The sequence below is a fragment of the Trifolium pratense genome, linkage group LG2, assembly GCF_020283565.1.
Source record: "Trifolium pratense cultivar HEN17-A07 linkage group LG2, ARS_RC_1.1, whole genome shotgun sequence".
NCBI lineage: Eukaryota > Viridiplantae > Streptophyta > Magnoliopsida > Fabales > Fabaceae > Trifolium > Trifolium pratense.
Genome location: NC_060060.1, coordinates 22,187,358 through 22,206,516, shown reverse-complemented (window position 1 = coordinate 22,206,516; position 19,159 = coordinate 22,187,358). Strand labels below are relative to the sequence as shown.

At 30.9% G+C, this 19,159-nt stretch overlaps 2 protein-coding genes across 2 annotated transcripts; both read right to left on the bottom strand.

The window, feature by feature from the left end:
- Positions 1–1,649: 1,649 nt before the first annotated feature.
- LOC123908839 lies at positions 1,650–6,630 on the bottom strand. The gene is made up of 4 exons (XM_045959567.1): positions 6,361–6,630; positions 6,120–6,255; positions 4,197–4,505; positions 1,650–1,957 (listed from the first exon to the last, which is right to left on the bottom strand). Exons 1-4 carry the CDS (start codon positions 6,453–6,455, stop codon positions 1,838–1,840), a joined length of 660 nt encoding a protein of 219 aa, XP_045815523.1. The 5' UTR covers positions 6,456–6,630; the 3' UTR covers positions 1,650–1,837.
- Positions 6,631–14,010: 7,380 nt separating this feature from the next.
- LOC123909419 (transcription factor MYB1R1) lies at positions 14,011–18,938 on the bottom strand. The gene is made up of 3 exons (XM_045960252.1): positions 18,388–18,938; positions 16,780–16,988; positions 14,011–14,936 (listed from the first exon to the last, which is right to left on the bottom strand). Exons 1-3 carry the CDS (start codon positions 18,719–18,721, stop codon positions 14,496–14,498), a joined length of 984 nt encoding a protein of 327 aa, XP_045816208.1. The 5' UTR covers positions 18,722–18,938; the 3' UTR covers positions 14,011–14,495.
- Positions 18,939–19,159: the final 221 nt, after the last annotated feature.

Genomic DNA, 19,159 nt, shown 5'->3' with positions numbered 1-19,159 from the left:
CAATGTATCCAACTTCACACTTTAATTTTGTGGAGGAATCTTTATTATATGTTTACATATTTTGATTTTGGCTTTTTCTGCATGCTGAGTCTAAAAGAGCTTATGTAGAGTTGTGTATCCTCTGCATTTGAAGTTAATTAGCATATGAAAATTATAAACAGAAATCTGTCATGTGAAAATCTTCATTTATGGGCCTTTAATTCCAAAACTATAATACTTACAAAATCATCTACTTCACAGATAAATTTCTATCTGTTTGAAATTGTGGAACTTAATTTATCTGAATAATGTATGTAGGAGGAGGCACAATTTGATTAAATATCCAAAATCAACATGGGATCTCAACATGCCCTTCATGCACCACATTGGGGAATAATAAGATACTCTGCATTCAAATTTCTTGTGGCACCCTACATTTGCACTACCATATAAGGTGTTTAGTCTTTTCATCGCCTATACAAAATCAGCTGTAGGGAATCGTGATCCGATATCTAGAATACATTAAAATATAAGATAGAATGTTGACTGTGGGGCCTAATACATAAAAATAAAAGTAAGTAACAAACCAAATCAAGCATAGATATAGACACGAACATTGGATAAGATACAAATATTCACACATTGATGTTAATAATAGTTTTAAAAAATGACATAATTCAATATAATCATATATTTAGTGTTGTTGCGTGTCCGATATCACGATATCTGTAATTTGAGAAGTGTTTGTAGTTCATAAGTAATAAATCAGATAAAGGTTAAAGATTTTTCACCTTATATGTTCACTTCCTTTTATGGATTCGTACACTACAACTTTGTCAAGTGCTCCCCTACAGTTACATGTGATTAATAATATAGTTCTGAGACCCGAATAATTAACAAGTGTGTGACATGTGTCATAGTCACATTAGTCATTAGAACTCCATTGCATGATTCCATAAAAGAAACAGACCATATAGATTAATTTTGGGTAAAAAAGCCCCCTAACCTAAATGTGCTTACAGTACTAAAGTTCCACTTATATGAACATCATTCTCTAACAAGCTTCTTTGAGACAGTTTAATGTTTTATACTTAGGTAAGTGTCTATTTAATTAACTTTGTATCAGTAACATAATAATGCTGTTGCTTTAGAGATGCAATATTGAATTCCCAGTACAGTAAAATGAAAGTAAAATCTCATTTAAATATGTGCAATAAAAATTCCTTACATTAGTAATGCATGTATAGAGAATTGGTGATTTAAAAAATAAGACAAGATAAGTATTGTTTAAGAAAAAGGATTCTCCAGTATGCTTCTTTATTTAAAATTGGATTCGAGTTAAGCGGAAGAATGTACATAGAAGAACCTTTCAGACTCTGAAAGAACTATGAAAATTTAGTAATGTTTTGAGTGAATGTAATATAGGATATTATGTTAAGGACAAAACTTATATACAGTGTTGTAGGAACCGTTCCTAATATTCTGTCTCACAAAGAGGCAGCTTTTTTTACATTATGTTAAGGACAGAATCACTGTACCTAAGTTTTGTCTTTCTGCTAATGATGTCTTCTTAAATGGTGAACCTTTGTGTGAAATCTTATTTGAGGTGTTTTGCTTTTGAACAACCTAATTTACCTAAGACTTGGTCATATTAGCTGCCATTGGCTGAATTATGGTATAACACTATATTTCATATCACTAATATACAACATTTAAATAACTAAAAAAATGAATATTTGGAGGCTACTGAATCTCAACATTTCCTATTACAATCAAATATCATACATTGTGATAAAAAATTTAAAAAATTAAAGGATTCAATGTGGAATAAATCTCATCATATAGCAGGCTTTGTATTTCAATACCGAGAGCTTGCCTGACCCCTTCCTGCTGCAACATAACCGGACATGGCAGCGGCCTTCTTTTTCCTCAGGTATACGAATGATCCGCTGACGAGCAACAAGAAAATCACAACACCCTGTACAAAATTTTGCACATACCATACATAGTTAACATAAAACCTCATTAAAGGTTGAACGAGTAAAATGCAGTGTAACAAATATTCTGTAATATCAACATAAACAGAAACAATCACACACTTTCAAATTTGTAGGACATTGCTTGTGAGATGTATCTTCTCTGACATTCATGAATAAACAAAGTCGTGTTTAAGCTTATCGTAACAAGTTGACAAAGTAGCAATAGAAGTGTGCTAAAAGGAAAACAAAGCAAAAAGAAGGAAAAACAATAGAAGCTTTTACAAAATTATTGCTATTATGACTTAACTGATTAGCGGAGAACTAATGAAATAAATAAAGACAGTAGTAAAATCTCAAGTACTACATGGTACATTGATATGACCATATGCAGTTGAAGTATCTTAATTTGCATTGTTTTTCTTAAATTCACGGTGGAGATTAAAGCCCCTATGAGAACTAGTCCTAATACCAAGAAACTAACATAACAGTACAATAGAGCAGAAACTAGATCACGGAACCAGCAAAATATATATTGCATTTGCAACCATCTCCTTATGACGCTGAAAGAGGAAGGGTAGCCACTAAAATGGGATGAAGATTAAAATATTAAGGCACGGTACATGGAACATGCTTAGATATTCCAATATCTAATATCATGTTTGGATATGTTTAGCTGAGAAATCCCATATTTGATGAGATATGGCCTAAAAATATGTTTATAAGTGGTGTGCAGTCCTCGCCTTACAATCCGGTTTTGTAAGGTTGAGTTAGATCCAAGCTAAATTTTAAGATTTTTTATTTTCATGTGTCTCTATACTCTTAAGACGTGGTCTATATAAGCTGGAAATCATAGAGTTTGTGCACCATGTGGTGGCACCGCGCTTCTTCAATTGTCCAAACGCTGAATATTTATTAAATGTTAATGCTGCGCCCTAATTTATGAACACGACTGACATTTTGTGAGGATTACCTTGGTGCTTAAGGCCTATGATCAGGGACAGATCCAGACATGAAAATCTGGTGTGGCTAAAATCTTAAAGAAAATGTAATAAAATAAAAATAAAAATAAAGAAACAATGAGCATAAAAAAGATAATGTATTAATTAAGGCATAAGGTTCTTGATAAGTTCATAACATATAAACAAAAACAACAGAAACAGAGACAGAAACTAGCAAAAAAACACAAGAATCAGGCCATACACCAGAAACATAAAACAAAAACAACAGCATCAGAGACAGAAACTGAAGCGCACAACACAGACCAAGGATCATACAAAGTTGAATCATAAGTTCATAACATATAAAATATGAATCCAGAAAAAATAAGGGTGAAATGAAGGTTTTTAATTTTAGGGTTTGGAAATTGGAAGCAAATTAGCAAAACGTACCTTTTGTTGACTGTTGTTATGGAGGACGACGATGGTGGCTATGGGGTCGGGGAAGGTAGATGTGGACGGTGCCGGCGATTATGGAGGACGAAGATGTGAAGATGAGTGGCGGTGAAGAGGAAGAGAAATACGCATGCTTTCTTTTGTTCTTCTATTATGTCTTTTGTTTTTTTTTTTGCAATTTTTCTCTTTCACTATATATATTTAAAAAAAAAATTTGAAAAAACTGGTGTGGCTTTAGCCCACATACAGCCCCTAAGTGTGTCTGTCCCTGCCTATGACCACATGGAAAAACTAAGTTCACGCAGATAAATGCAGCTTAAGAACTAAATAATAGAATTTTTTCTTTGCTCTTCATCTAACTTTACCAACAAACATCCTCGCATTGACAGATGCTGATAAAGGACAGCTTTTCCATCAGCTCAATTCAAGATTGTGGTCATTATTTGTTTATATATGCATATCAATGTCAGAAACATGGTTCACAATTACACATTCTTCCTTGAAATTGCGGCTAGCAACACAAATTAGTCCTCGAAAGAATAATACACAACTAAAAACTCAATATATGATTTGATTTTTCTATTCGACTAAGTTCAGAAACTATTAATTGAATACTACCTAGTGGATGTTGTTTTTACAAGTTTATCTTTTAGGAGAGAGAATATATATAAATGTTCCTGTTATAGTACTTATTGTAAGTTGTAGAAAAAGAGGTCAAATAATTAGGGGTATGTTGAAAATTCAAAAAGGATCTTATAAAAAGGGACAAGAGAATTTCTGAAGAGGGTCTTATATTTAGGGGTGGAGGTAGTATAACAATAAATCTGAGCTAGAAACTGAAAATTACCTCAAAACCAAGCACTGAAATCTTCTCTTCAGTATCTGCAGGTATACAGCTTCTATAAGTGACATAAGCCTGTGACTTATTATCTGAAGCCGATGAATCATCCAGTAACGTTCTCTGTGATTGTGAAGTTATGAACTCTCCAGAAACATGTGAAACTTCATGAGATTTTTCAATACTACTAGAGATATCCAAAGCAGACCGAGTTTTCTTAGAATCTGTTTTCTTAGCATCCTTCGTTGAGTCTTTAATCTCCTCACATTTGAATGGAATTCGATACCCCGTCTCACTGCAGCGATATTTCTCATCACCCTGTAAACTCCCCCCAAAAAAGCTTGTAGTTAACAATAAAGTAAAGAGGATAATGAATAACAACTAGGCAAAAGACAACAAGTATAGTTAAAAATAAACATGAAGGACCCAAGCATACATGCGACCAAGAGATCATAAGTGAAATCCTAAACGTAGACATAAAAAGCAATGTTTTAAGAGCCAAGAACCGGCACTTCTACAGTTCAATTATTTGAGTGGTCTGATAGTTCTGGCAAAAAAAAATATTCTTAGTTCCTACTTCCTAGTTCTAGCGATTTAAAGCAGTTGAACCATGATTCGGAGGTCTCGCTAATTCAATGTCCAGTCCGGTTGTTTGAAACATTGCATAAAAGATATTCAGTTCTTTCAAAAAGTTTTACAAAACTTCTTTTAGATGAGGGGGACCAAAGATTTAACTGGAATCCTATTTCATCTATGACCCCAATTCTCCATCAAACACTTTGACATCACATCAACATTTACGATCAAAAGCAAGATTAAACAATTATGTATAAAAATCCACAATCTACTCAAATCACTAATCTCTAAGTAGTGATTAAAACAACTAATCTCTAAGTAGTCTTAAAACAACAAATAACACATCAGTATATAAATTGGAGTTAGATCTTTGCATTCATATATGACAATATATCTCACCAGCCTTCAATATATCTCTAAGTAGGGTTTTAAAATAAAGTTCTGCAACTGCAATCTAGACCACAACATAACATTTGTTGATATTACCAAAACCACAACGTGACAACAATATAAACTGCTCTTCACTGCAATTGACCACATTTCTCTGCATTACAAGTGGACTGGGCGAGACCCAAAAATTTGGCTGGGCCAGATCAGTCCCTATAGGAGAAGGTCCAATACGCCCAAGAGACGAGCCCACACTGTTCCTACTGGCAATTAGCGAGCTAAGGATGGACTAAGTCATGCATAAACGGATAGGTCCACAATAATGGGACAAATGGGGACACGTCAAGGGGGCAGAGCATAGCTAACCATTCCTCGCACATTAGGCGAGATTATAGCTATATCTGTTAGATGGGGCCCTATATATAAGACCCTAGTACCATATTTACTATACTTCTAAAACTTGACCTCAGAGCATTTCTAATCAAGTATTACTTAAAAACGGTGTTTGCAAGAGCAACAAGAATTGTGACGCGGTCATAACTCTAATAAGACATTGTTTGGATAAACAACTAATTTGCAGCTTATAGCACAAGCACTTATCATGATAAGCACTTATGTATAAGATTACATAAATTATTTTTATAGTGAAAGATAAAATAAAGACAAGTTGTTTTTGTATATGCTACAGTACAGACTACTGTATTTTCATAAGCTTTATTGGAGAACTTATAAAAAAAAGTTGAAAAAAACTTATGAAAACTGTCATAAGCGTTCTCCCAAACAATCTCACAAAACTTATGCCAATAGATAAACTCATAGAAGCCAATCCAAACAGACCCTAAACCGTAAACTGCAATCACTATCTATAACCTTAATTTTCAGTGTCAAACTCAAATCCCTATTTATCAATAATTCTAACTATAATTCTTTAAACAAAAAATAAAAAAATAAAAAAGTGAAAAATGGAACCTTTTCAGAGTAGAGGCATGGAACACAAGGACCAGAAGGAGCACAATCAAAGCTAATGTTACTTCCAAGGTGTTTTTCTTTGAAACTCATAAGAACTCTGCGCCCAAACCCATGACCATGTTGAGATTCTTCTTCACTGAACCCAATTCAAATAAGAAGCAAAAGATTAAAAATTTGAGGTAAAATAGATCAAAACAATTGAATAGATCATGAATTAGTGTAATCAACAATTGGAGCTTACGTTTGTTGACCTAAAGCATGAAATTGAGGTTGAAGAAATAGAGAGATGGCAAAGAAGAAGAAGAAGAATAAAAATGGTGAATTTGAAGAATTCATTGCTTTTTCATTAGTATGTAACTTTCTTCAGATCCTTTACCTCTCTTCTCCAAAATCCGACAAGGCGTTCTCTGTTTCTTATTTTATAGTCTCCCCGTCTCAAAATAATTATCGTTTAAGGTTGTCAAATTAAATGTAATGTAGTAATAATGATCTTGTTTTTTTTTTTTTTTTGAAAGCACTAATGATCTTGTCTTGTTATAACTTAGGTGAAATTAATTTTATGCAACTCAAACTTTGGTAACGGAAGAAATTGAAATAATTAAAAATGGAGAGGATCTCAACTTGTTTTTTTGAGAATAATTAAAACGGTAAAAAATGAGCCGGACTGATAGGTCGGTCCATTAGCCCACGGTCTTGGGCGGACTGGGCTCAAAAACATAGCCCAAAACATAATTAGGCTTTTTTGGGCCAAGCCCATTTAGCCCATATGGACATCGAGTTGGGCTGGGCTAGCCCACTAGACTTTCGGCTAAACCATTAGTCCATCATTTAATTGATAAAAATACATTTTTGTGATTTTTGTAAAAATAATATCAATGAAAAATTATCATTTAATTGATAAATTATTATAAAAAATATATTTAAATGTGTAATAAAGGGTGTATATTTACCAAAAATTATATTTTAATTGATATTTAGTGTTATTATTTACACTTACATCAAATAATATTTCAATAAAATTGATAATTATGAAGAGCTAATACATCAAAATAATATAAAAAATATTGAATAAAAAGAAGAAAAAAAAAAGTTAAATGAAATGAACCGGGCTGGCCCATTAGCCCAGTTGGCCCACAAGGGTCGGGCTGGGCTTGATAATTGCTAGCCCAATAATAATCGGGTCGGGCCAGTCTAGCCCATTTATTTTTACTGGCCCGTCGGGCCGGGCTGGGCCGGGTCAACCCATTTGACAGCTCTAAGAATAATACATACTTTCCTCTCGACAGAATTATAATTCATTGAAAAAATAATGTATCAAGTTTATATTATTGACCATATACATTACTTTTTGATGATTTCTCTCCTGACCCCCCGCATTTCTTTTCTACCCCTAAATTTCCGTTTTTGCCTTTGAGGGTACTGCGGTTTATAAGAACCAAATTTTTTTGTCATGCTAAAAAATTTCGGTTTATATAAAGCAAAATATTGTGTTCCAAATTTTTTTTTCGGATTTCCTGCATAAATTCTGCATGAGACTCTCAACTTCCACAATTTATTTGAAATAGCTTCCAAAAATAATTTTTATGAAAATTTATTTGAAATAACTTCCAAAAAATTAATTAATTTTTTGAAATTTTAATATCCAAAAATAAATTTCAATAAAATGACCAAATACCTAAAATATTTATATTTTTCGATTGTAAACAAACAATATTTACATCTTCGATCCGTGTTTTTAAATCATTTGAACTAGTTGTTTTGCTTTGACCTGTTGCCGTTCGGTTGAGTATTACTACGAAAAGGCGACAGGTGTAAAGGTTGAGCTTAGTCCTCAGGACGTGTATCAGAACATACAAGACATGAAGATAAAGAAGGAATATCCATTCCGAACTGTTTTCAGTATATGAAAACTCATGGCGTCGTTTCCGAAGAATCATGTCCCTACAGAGCAACTTATATATGTCGCAGGCAAGACCGGCAACCGTTCTCCAACCGTGAGGTAGTTTGGTTTCTAATAAAGTTTTCTGTCTATCGTGTGTTTCTTATTTGTATTCGTACCCAATGCTTTCTCTCTATCGTGGGTTGAATATTAAATTAAATTCTATGGGTTTGTATTCCAATTCTACATGGGCATGGGTTGAATATCAAATCCAACTCCATTGGATGTTCATTTTTGTATAGAGAGATGTTATTCCATAGGAAACGATAAAATTGGGGTTTCACAGAATACATGGGGTTGTGGTTAGTGTCTTTCTTTCACTTTAGGTTTCTTAACAACTAGTATTACCTTATTTGAATGTTATTTTTGGTTGATTATTTGAATGGTTTTTTTTTGTTTGTAGATTTTGTTCAAAATTTCTAATTATGAAACAGTGGAACTGAAAAAAAGGAAGGCTCACATCGCGGATTTTAAGTATTCTTAATTAATAATTTAATATATTTTAAAGTATTTTTAATTAAAAAATTGTGCTTTATATTCTTTAGGGATATTTGCCCTTTTGGTTGTATTGAGAGATTCCTTGCCCCTCTGAGTGTCACTTCATTTGTCTGTGTCAAAACGTTAAACCAATGTGAATCAAGAAATTTCGGTTTAACAAGTCAACCGGAGGTAACGGATAAATTTGTTTAGTTAGGCCTTTTCACAATTATGTAGTTCACACTCTTTACAAGTTTTTTTTTCCCACTCCAATAACATGCTTGATACACAGTAAGGCTTAAACATGATTGATTTTTTGGATGTAAATGCTATAGGAGAGGTAATGGTATGGCAAACCTTGCTTGGCTTACTTACTGTGTATGTCTGGTAGGGTGGGATACAAACACAGCCGTATCATGCAAGGCATTTTACAGTTAGAATTATCGCTTTTCATTTTGAAAACGTATGAAAGTGTCAATTAAAAGTTCTTCCCTGCGATTTCATGAGATTTTAGTTTCTGATGCTCCCTTTCATGTTTTCAAAGTCACTCGATATTGCTTCTGCAAACTATCATGGGCTTGTCGGTCATTAAAAGTTACGTGTAAGGAAATACTCCCTCTGTCCCACAATGAGTGACACAGTTTGACTATATTAAATTACAGTTCTATCTTGTATTTCCAAAGAACTGCTTACAACCTTAAATTATAAAATCAAGCAGCTGTGTTAATTGTTTGTTTCTTGCAAATTGTGATATGGGGTTAATTGTTCGAAATGAAATACTATAGTGCTTTGGAGATATTTAGGGTAATCAACAAATGCAAAATGAAAATATTTATGAAGTACTGAAATAAACATTTTGAGCCTTTTTTATGAAATATTTTATGTTCTACTTTGGAGAAACAGTATTTTGTGTGCGTGTTTTTTTTTTTTTTTAAGTATTTTGTGTGTTGCTCATTGGTTTATACATGTTTAGTGGTAGAGTATTTAAGAGTCAAAAGTTTCTTATTATTGGTTAGTGCAAACCTTATGCATAGGACTGTTCAAAATGAATTGCAAACCGAACCGAACCAAAAATAACCGAACTGTGACATAAGTTCTCGAACCGAACCAATAATTCAAATATAGTTCTCTAACTGTGAACCGAACCGCTAATAACTCCACCGAACTGTTTCGAACCGAACCACAATACTCAAAATTAAAAACTCAAAACTTAGTTGTTTTTGCAAAGGTTCTGAGTTCTCTCTTATCAGTTCACATGGAAACAACATAAACCCTAAATTCTAAATTCAAAATCAAACCTAATCGTTTCAGTTCTCCCTTCGTGAACCCTAAATCCCAAAATCGAACCTTCTAGGTTTGACTTTTTTTCTAGTTCAAACCTAAAGCTCTGATTCTACACTCACTCAGTTCGAACCTCTGCATTTCAGTTCGGAGTCTTTGATGATTTGTGATGATGTAGTGTTTGTTGCAACTATGAAGAACAACATAGTAATAATGTGATGAAACTGAAAACTGAGATCAAATTTGTGATAGATAAAGGGTGTATTGAATCATGTTTGCAGTATGATTCTTCATTTATAATTGACATAATAGTTGGATTATTAAGGGTGCATTGAATGTAGTTCAACAACTTAATAATTTTGTTTCCATGTTGATGACTCTATTTGCTCTGTTATTGTAATTCTTGGCTCTGCGAATGTAATGATGACTGATTGAATATGCTAAGTTACTAATTAATTTTATAAAGTAGAGGCAATCCTCGCGAGATGACCTGAATAAGTGTTTATAAACTAGAGGCAATCATCACCTTACAAGCCGGTTTTGTAAGGATGAGTTAGGCCCAATATGCAATCTAAGAACAATCACATATAAACACATAAAAATAGCTTAACATTACAGAAGCAGTTTTAGTTATTCAAGTTTTAAAAAAGTGTTTAACAGTTCTGTAATTCTGTGTACAAAAACAAATAGAAAATCAGTAAACCATAAGTTCACTAATTCAGTTGTGTTTAACAGTTCAGGAAACCATAATTTCAAGAAACCATAAGTACAGTTCTGCTTAACAGTTCCGTTCGGTTAACCAATAAACTGAACTATAATTCCAGTTCGGTTTGGTTTGGCTATACACCATAATGGTTTGGTTTGGTTCGGTTTTTTCATACCATTGTTATGGTTGGGTTGGAAGTCAATTGAACTGCATAGTTATGATTCGAAAGAAGGATAGCTCATTGTTCTGTAACCTTAAAATCAATAAGAATATGCTTCAACCAAAGAAGAGATCCCGGTTGTCTCTGGAGGATTTTAAAAGGAGTGATTTTAGTTGATCATTTGTCTTACTCTGATTTAACAAGTGGTTAGCATTTAGACTAGTTTTTTTTTTTTGGTATTTTTTGGTTGTTTTTTTAGTATTGGAGATATGTACTCAAGCTATTGTAAGGGGTGAGTTGGTGTATTTGTTTGTTGTGTCTTGTGCGGGTGGGGTTCTATCATGTGACATTTTATGTCCAAGTGGAATTTCATTGATCCATTTTCCTTAACACAAAGGCATATATTTCACTTGATTTTATCCCATACCCATTTCCGTCTTGTGCTTGGTTAATGGGTTTTCATCATCTTGTCTTTCTTTGTTTTTATCTTGACAACCCTTTAAGGTATTTGTCCATTAATAAAATTTGTTGATTAAAATAAAAAAGTGACGGTAAAAATTTTATATCCGTAAAACAACTAGATCCTTACCCATGCGATGCACGGGTGTGATGCCTTGTTTTATAATATAACATGGAAAAATTAAAACAAAATATTATCAAAATAACAAATAATAATAATAATAATAATAATAATAATAATAATAATAATCTATAACAATATATAAAGGGGATAAGGGAGTTTGAGCTGGATTTTTTTTGGTCCATTTTGCCCTTAACTTCCTTTATGGTTTTTTAATTATTCCATAATTGCCCTTAACTTCCTCTCTTTTTTTTTATGGTTTTTTCATCTATATCTATTCTATACTATAATATATAAAAAGAATACATGAGTTTTGGGGTAGAATTTTCATAATACCAACATTACCCTTGTTTTTTTTAGTAGCAACAAAAATCTTTTATTAACAAACTCACCATAACATAATGCGTATCTTTTTTTTTGGTACATAAGTTAGACACAGGCAGGCGCGGAACGCGCCTGCCTGGCCCGCTAGTAATAATAAAAATTAAATAGAGGATCCGAGATATTCAAACTCCAATCATAGTATTTTTAAAAGTTGAGTTGAATTTGTGGACAATATTTATTTTCCGTCATTACATATATATTCTATATAATTTCCAAAAATTGAACACAAATTATAGGGGATTCAATCAACTCCACACAGTCATTTTTTGTGTTTGCATTAAATCATCGACTAACGGAACAACGAAACCTTTAATCTGACTCACACCTTGAGTTAGTTCGACTTCTCCAATTATATCCTAAAACGTAGTAAGTGGATTAGAGTTAATATTTCCAACAATATGAATTACATTTGCATCTCAATCAATATTATCGGTAGAGTTTCATAAATATCATGCAACCGAGTGCAAAAAAAATAACACAATTAAGAGAATAAAAATGCAAAAAAAAAAAAAGAAGTAAAACTTATATATTAGAGAAAATTGCACAAAAATGAATATTAGAGAAAAAGGCATACCTCGAAGTTGTCTAAAAATATGAAATAAAATTGCACAAAAATGAATATTAGAGAAAAAGGCATACCTCGAAGTTGTCTAAAAATATGAAATACATTTGAATTTCAAACAATTTATTTGTAGAGAGTCATAAATATCATACAACCCAATGCAAAAAATCACAAATAAGAGAATAAAAATGAAAAGAAAAACATGTACCAAAAAAAAAATCAAAGAAAAAACAATAAAACGTGAATATATTACAAAAAGGGAAAAGAAATGAATAAATAAGGGTGAGAAAGAGATTTATGGAGAAAAGGGTTCACTGTGATGAGGTATTTAAATGGAATAGAGAGAGTAAGAGCATCAATATAATTCATTTTAATTCTCACATCAGCGTAAGTTTATGGTGAGTCTTTTTTTTTTAACAAACTTTTATTTATTGCATATGAGTCCCCCATCAAGTAAATATTCATTTACAAATTATAAACAAAAAACAAATTTTATTTCAATTAAAAAAAATCATCCTAAAAAAAACCATCAATATTTCAATTAAAAAAAAATGCGTAAATCCCTAAATAATATATGTGATAAGCCTCGACATCCATTTTCTTTCTAGCATCAATATTTGACCAAATTGAAAACCCTAAACCCAAATTGAAAAACCATCTTAATATCTATATCAGTTTAACCCATGACAAATTTAAGCTTAATTCCATCTTCTTCTTCTTTTCTTTTTTTATTTCGTAGAAAAGTTTCAATTAGCGAGAGCCATTCAGAATCTGTAGAAGCCGAAACACCGAATGGTCAAATTGATGATAATCAACTTAGAGGATCGACAAAAACTTTAGATGAAAGTAAATCTTACAAGAGCTTAGATGATAGCAAATTAGGGACAGAAAATAGTGTCGGTGAAGTCACACAACAAGACGAGACTTTCAGTGAGACTAAGGAGGAAGAAATCAAGAAAAATTTGGATTCAGAGACAAACCAAAGTACTGGAGATAGTAACGTTGAAAGCCATGAAACTTCAAAAGAAGAAACTGACTTTGTTTTTTTTCTTTTTCACAATCATAATTAAAATAAAAAACAATTTAAATATCGGGGTAGTTTTATAACTTTTAATATGATAGGGACTTAGTTAAAATATTATTTGATATAAAAATACATGATAGGTACCATATAAGTTTAAAGTTAGTTAATACTTTATCCTCGTTGGTCAGATTAATACTGCACCAAAACAATCCAAATAAGGGGCTGTACCATAGAATTTTCCTAATATAAAAGGGTGAAGAATTACGACCATAAGAATTTAATGAGAGAGTGTTACACTTAGAGCAATTATATTGGCTTTAAAAATATGAAAGCATTTAAGCATTTTAATTATCCATCATAATAGTGGGTTCATGCATTAGTATTGGAGACACATATCGATGAATTGTGATTTTTTTAAATTAAAAAAGAAAAAAATAATTTAAAAGCTATGATTGGTTGATACAATTAGAGTTAGATTAGTGGTAAGTAAAAGAACTATTTAGGATTTATATATATAGATAGATAAAAAAGAAAAACCTAAAAAAATAGTTGAAACATATTAAAGGTATTTAAGCGGAGAGGACTGAGGAGGAAGTAAATTGGTACATACTAGTAGTAGTTGGGACTTGGGAGGTGGTATTTGTAGGTTTTTTTTACCAAGGTATCTTTTTTTTTTGGTAGAAACCAAAGTATCTTTTTAATAATTATTAATAAAAGGTTATTCAAATAAAAAAATCACAACTGGCAAGCATTAAAAAATACCAATAAAAATATATTCTTTTTGTCCAAACTAATATCTAAAAATTAATATAGCAAGTTGCAAGAAACAGACCAATAAGAGACCAAAGAGTACCCACTGCCCAATCACTTCAACAAGGTCACACTCCCTCAGACAAATAGAAACAAGAAGAATCCCTCAACAGCCATACAATAGAATAGAATATGCCAAACCCATTTTCTCTTTCTCATTCTAATAATCTATCCATTAATCCAAACATGTACACCAAAAACCACCAATTAATTTGGCTAATCACCTACATAATCTAACATTATCTTCTCCTTTTTTTTTTCCCAAATTCTTAATCATCATAATCATATCATATTATTATTATATTATTCCTAGTCCCTCCTACTTATATTATATTATCCTCTCTACTTAATTAAATAATATTTCTTTATTTCTTTTTTTTCCCCCTTGGGTATATTTCCAACTTTGCCTCAATTTACAAACCCAAGTGATCAAAACTTAACCAAACTATATTTTCAGGCAACACTGATAATGCTATCCCCACCCCCACCACTATAATTGCCTGCAGACATAGAATTAAAAGCCGATGACGAAGCCGATGGCGACGAATGGCCGCTAGTTTCTGGTGAATGATCGTTCGACGGAGGCGAAGAATGCAAATTCAATGACAATGGGAAAGGCTCAATGGAAGAAGAAGCAGAAGATGCCTTGTCTTTCAAGTTCAAATTAGCCATCTTAGAAGAAGGAGGCAACATTGGTGTTGGTCTAATTGGCTTGGCTGCAATTTCACCACTCATCACCGGCAATGCTACCGGACCAAGACCAATCGGGAAAGGGGTCCCGGGGATGCCGCCATAGTGGGAGGATGGATATGCAGTGGGGGTAGGTGGTGGTAGAGGCACCACAGTTTCTTGTTGAAATTGTTCATCTTTCATCATAGTTGAAGATTCCATCACCTAAAATAAATAATCAAAATAAAAATTAGATCAATTTTTTCCTTTTCGAGTTGAAATTAGAGCTATTCTTTTTTTTTTTTAGCAAAATTAAATTTATTCTTAAAATTACATTAACAACAATTTTTTTATTAATTATATAAAAAAAAACATATAGAGAGAACAAAATATATAAACAAAAATAGAATATAATTTTAACGAAAACAAACATATATAGAATAATTGTTACTCTTCCTCCTCATGTATTGATCAAATCACATTATTACAGCACTTTTTTTAGTAAAAAAAAGTCGTTTTTGTTTCTATATATAGTACATCTTAATTTATTAGATGCAATACTATTTTAGTCAATGGAATATTTCAATGTCATATTGTGAAATTTAACGCTTTACACTAAATCCAACTCCCATCAATGAGATTATTTTTTATCCTAATATACTAAAATAGTACTTACACCCTCTGACCTTATTTATAAGCAAAAGTCAACAAAATATTTTGGCCTTAAATATAAGCAAAAGTTATCAAAATCAACTTCATTTAATGTTATTCTTCCAAAAGTACTCTTATTAATTGTTCTACTTTTTAACATGATTGTAGAGTCCCGATGATATTTAATATATTGTAAGGTCATTTTAGAAATTTCAATAGAAATATCACATAAAATTATGATAAAAAGGGTACTACTTAATAAGTGTGCAAAAAGGAATTTTTGCTTACAAAAGAGGTCAGAGTAGTATATATTTATCTTTTCAAGTATAAAAGATTTTTGTTTTATATACAATTGACCTTTATTGGTTTCTTTTTTATTTTTAAAAACTGATTAATTTGAGAGAACCAATTTTACCACATACTTGCGGAGACACTATTTAAAATAGGAGTTTTCTTTATTCTTAATGGACTAGCCGACCAAAAATTGACACAGAAAAAATTGAATTTAAAACCTTAAGAAAAATTGAATTTAAAACCTTAAGAGGAGCACTAAGCCAACCTAAGTGAGTTAAGACCTTTATTAGTTTCTTTGACCAGAGCGTTAGCATTACCCATATAAAACATTTTATACTTTTATAAAAATAAAATCGAAAACAATCATATGTGATTTTAAAAATAACTATGAATAAAATTAATTATTTTTAATGATATGATAATTATAATTGACAATGTAAAATATTTTACATAAAAAAATCTAGAAATGTAACTAAAAAAAATATCTAGAAATCAAATCTAATATTTATATGATAAAAATAATATAAAAATAATTTAATAAATGTGTAATAATTACATTACTATGGTCAAAACGTTATTTATTATTTTTAGGGTTATAAATATCTCAAATTTCGTTTTTTATCCCACAATTTTTCAACAACTTTTGGTCCCTAAAGTATTTTTTGTCATGATTTTTTATCCCTACTTGTCATTCAACTCGTGTGTATCATTCAAAATTTTAAATTTTTTTATGTGGTCATGTTTAGTACATTATATGAATCTCTCTTGCAAAAGTTTAAATTTTATTAACAAGAGATGAATTAAATATGAATTTTTCAGTTTTTTGCACATAAAAATTAATAAATAATTCATCTTTTATTAAAAAACAATAAATTTTTATTAGAGATATTCTAATAATATTATAAACATGAATACAAAAAATCATTCAAAAATGCGAAAGTATACAAGAGTTTGATTAAAAGTAGGGACCAAAAGTTGTGATTAAAAATGAAATTCTAGAAAAGTATAGAGAATATTTACTTATTTAACGCTGATTTTTATTATTATTATTAAGTTGAAAACAAAAAATATCAAAAATAAAAAACAAAAGGAAGATAATTTTTCTTACAAATAAAAAAATTACCGTATCAGTGGTGATATCAAAGAGACTAGATCTCCGGCGGCGGCGGTTTTGGTTATGACGGCGGAGGAAATATTTCTGAGCATGACTTGCAACCTGAGTTGGTGTGCGAGTTTTGACAAAGTTTCTAGAAATTCCTCTCCAATCACCTTTACCAACCTGTTGCAACCCCAACAAGAACAACTTGTGTTCTTCCTCCGTCCAAGGAACACCTTCATTAACAAAAGCAAAAACAAAAAAATTAATTAACCGTCTTTTATTTACTAAAATTAATTATTAAATATCCAAGAATTCAAAAAATATTAATAATTATTGATCAAACTTTATCTATTAATATTTCAGAGAATTTTAAATAACAATCGCAGTTGTGTTATGATTTTTGTAATTTCAACTAATATAAATGTTGCTTTAGAGATTATGATCATCACGGTGTGAATTGATAATAATGTTGCACAAATCTTATTAAAATTGTGCATACTATGTTATAATAATGAGTAATAACTTAAATCAAACATTTTTTTCAATATTATAAAATATTTAAAGTAAATATAATAATTAAAATTTTAATAATAAGCTAGTAGTACTATTTAGTTGGATATCGATGCACTATATGTAAAATTCAATGTCATGTGATGTTATATTTTATTTTAAAAATAAATTCAAAATTTGAATGAATTTTATCCGCAAGTATATGTATCCAACAAAACCCGAAGAGTACTAAATAATTTACTTAATATAGTATAATTTTTTTTACTAAACTTAATATATTATTTAATATAGATAATATATTTTCCTGATTGAAAAGAAATGAACTAATTATATTAGTATTTTTAAACAAAGTTTATATTTACTTAATAATTTACTTAATATATGTATCCAACAAAACTCTAACAGTACTAAATAATTTACTTAATATATTTTTTTTTTACTAAACTTAATATATTATTTAACAAACCTAATATATTTTCCTGATTGAAAAGAAATGAACTAATCATATTAGTATTTTTAAACAAAGTTTATATTTATTTAAGGCAAATATTTAAGGCACGTGATAAATAACTTGATATAGAAATATTTGTTTCAAAAGTTATGTATTCAATTATTATTTAAAAGTTAAACAGTTGTATTTTTCAATGCACACATCAAAAAATCTCATCTCTAAAGTTCCTTAACTGTTAAGGCTTAACGGGTGTCCTTAAGACAAACATTAGTAAGACCCTATAGTTAATTATTATTAAAAATAAAAGTAAAAGTATATAGTCTAATTATAATCGAATTTTGAAGAATTAGATAAAATAATAAATTTTCTCAAAAAAGATAAATAATAAATAAGTTCAGAATTTCATGTAATTATAACACCAACAAATTTTATTTTATTTTTGTTAATAATTTGATAATCACAATTTCACCAAGAAAAATAAAAATTGATAAACTCATCTCTACACTTTCTTTCTAGGTTCTTCTAGCAACCATATGGATTCATACACACCAAAAATCTCATCTCTAAACTTCCAATTAATATTTTTCTCTAAAATCTCATATCATCTCTATTAAGAACTAAACTGAGAGTTAAAATTGAAATTAATTGTTTTATTAATTTAAACTACTAACCTCGTTTGCGTTCACGGGATCGGCCGGAAGCATGAACAACATCATCGGAGACATAACCGGCATCGGCGGATGTTGAATCTTGAGGAGGCTGTTGTTGATATTGAGAGAGATTTGTCATGCTGGCACTTTTTCTGAAAGGATTATTGTGGGTGGTGGTGGTGGTGGTGGTGTTGGCGGCGGCTGTGGTGGTGGTTCCTGCAGTGAGTCTAACACCGAAAATCATGATGCTGTTTTCTCCTCCACCGCCACCACCATCACCTCCTCCTCCGTCGTTGCATGTTCGAGAGTTGTGGCCGTTGTTGCCGCAGTGTGAGCACGTGCGAGATAGAGACATGTTTGTTCTTCTCGCTTTCACACACTTGTGTTGTTTGTTTATAAAAAATAATAATAATAATAATGCTCTCAATCAATCCATGTATAAGGAACATAATCTAGAGAGAGACTATATATTTATATGTGAGGCAAAAGAAAGAGAGAGCTTCTCTCTCTCTAATCTTTCATCATAGAAAGAGAAAGATTATTTGGGTTAATTGATTGGGAGATTTTATTTTATTTTAATTTAGGAAAAAATAATGTGGCATTATAGGATTTAAAATTGGAACTTGGATTTGGTGTAGAAATAATAATGCTTATTGTTCTTGTGCGTCTGATATCAAATCAATGTATGAGATTAATTACAACATGAAACAATATGTACAAGATTTGAATCCTTTAAATTTGACGATCGAGTGTTATGGTTAAATAGTGTTGACAAGATTTTAGTTACGATTGT

Coding starts and splice junctions, on each gene's coding strand:
- LOC123908839 (XM_045959567.1), bottom strand. CDS start 6,455: ATGAATTCTTCAAATTCACCATTTTTATTCTTCTTCTTCTTCTTTGCC. Junction 4,506..6,119: donor CATGCCTCTACTCTGAAAAG/GTTCCATTTTTC, acceptor GGGAGTTTACAG/GGTGATGAGAAATATCGCTG. Junction 1,958..4,196: donor TTTCAGTGCTTGGTTTTGAG/GTAATTTTCAGT, acceptor AATTTTGTACAG/GGTGTTGTGATTTTCTTGTT.
- LOC123909419 (XM_045960252.1), bottom strand. CDS start 18,721: ATGTCTCTATCTCGCACGTGCTCACACTGCGGCAACAACGGCCACAAC. Junction 16,989..18,387: donor ATCCCGTGAACGCAAACGAG/GTTAGTAGTTTA, acceptor TTGTTAATGAAG/GTGTTCCTTGGACGGAGGAA. Junction 14,937..16,779: donor TTGATATCACCACTGATACG/GTAATTTTTTTA, acceptor TATTTATTTTAG/GTGATGGAATCTTCAACTAT.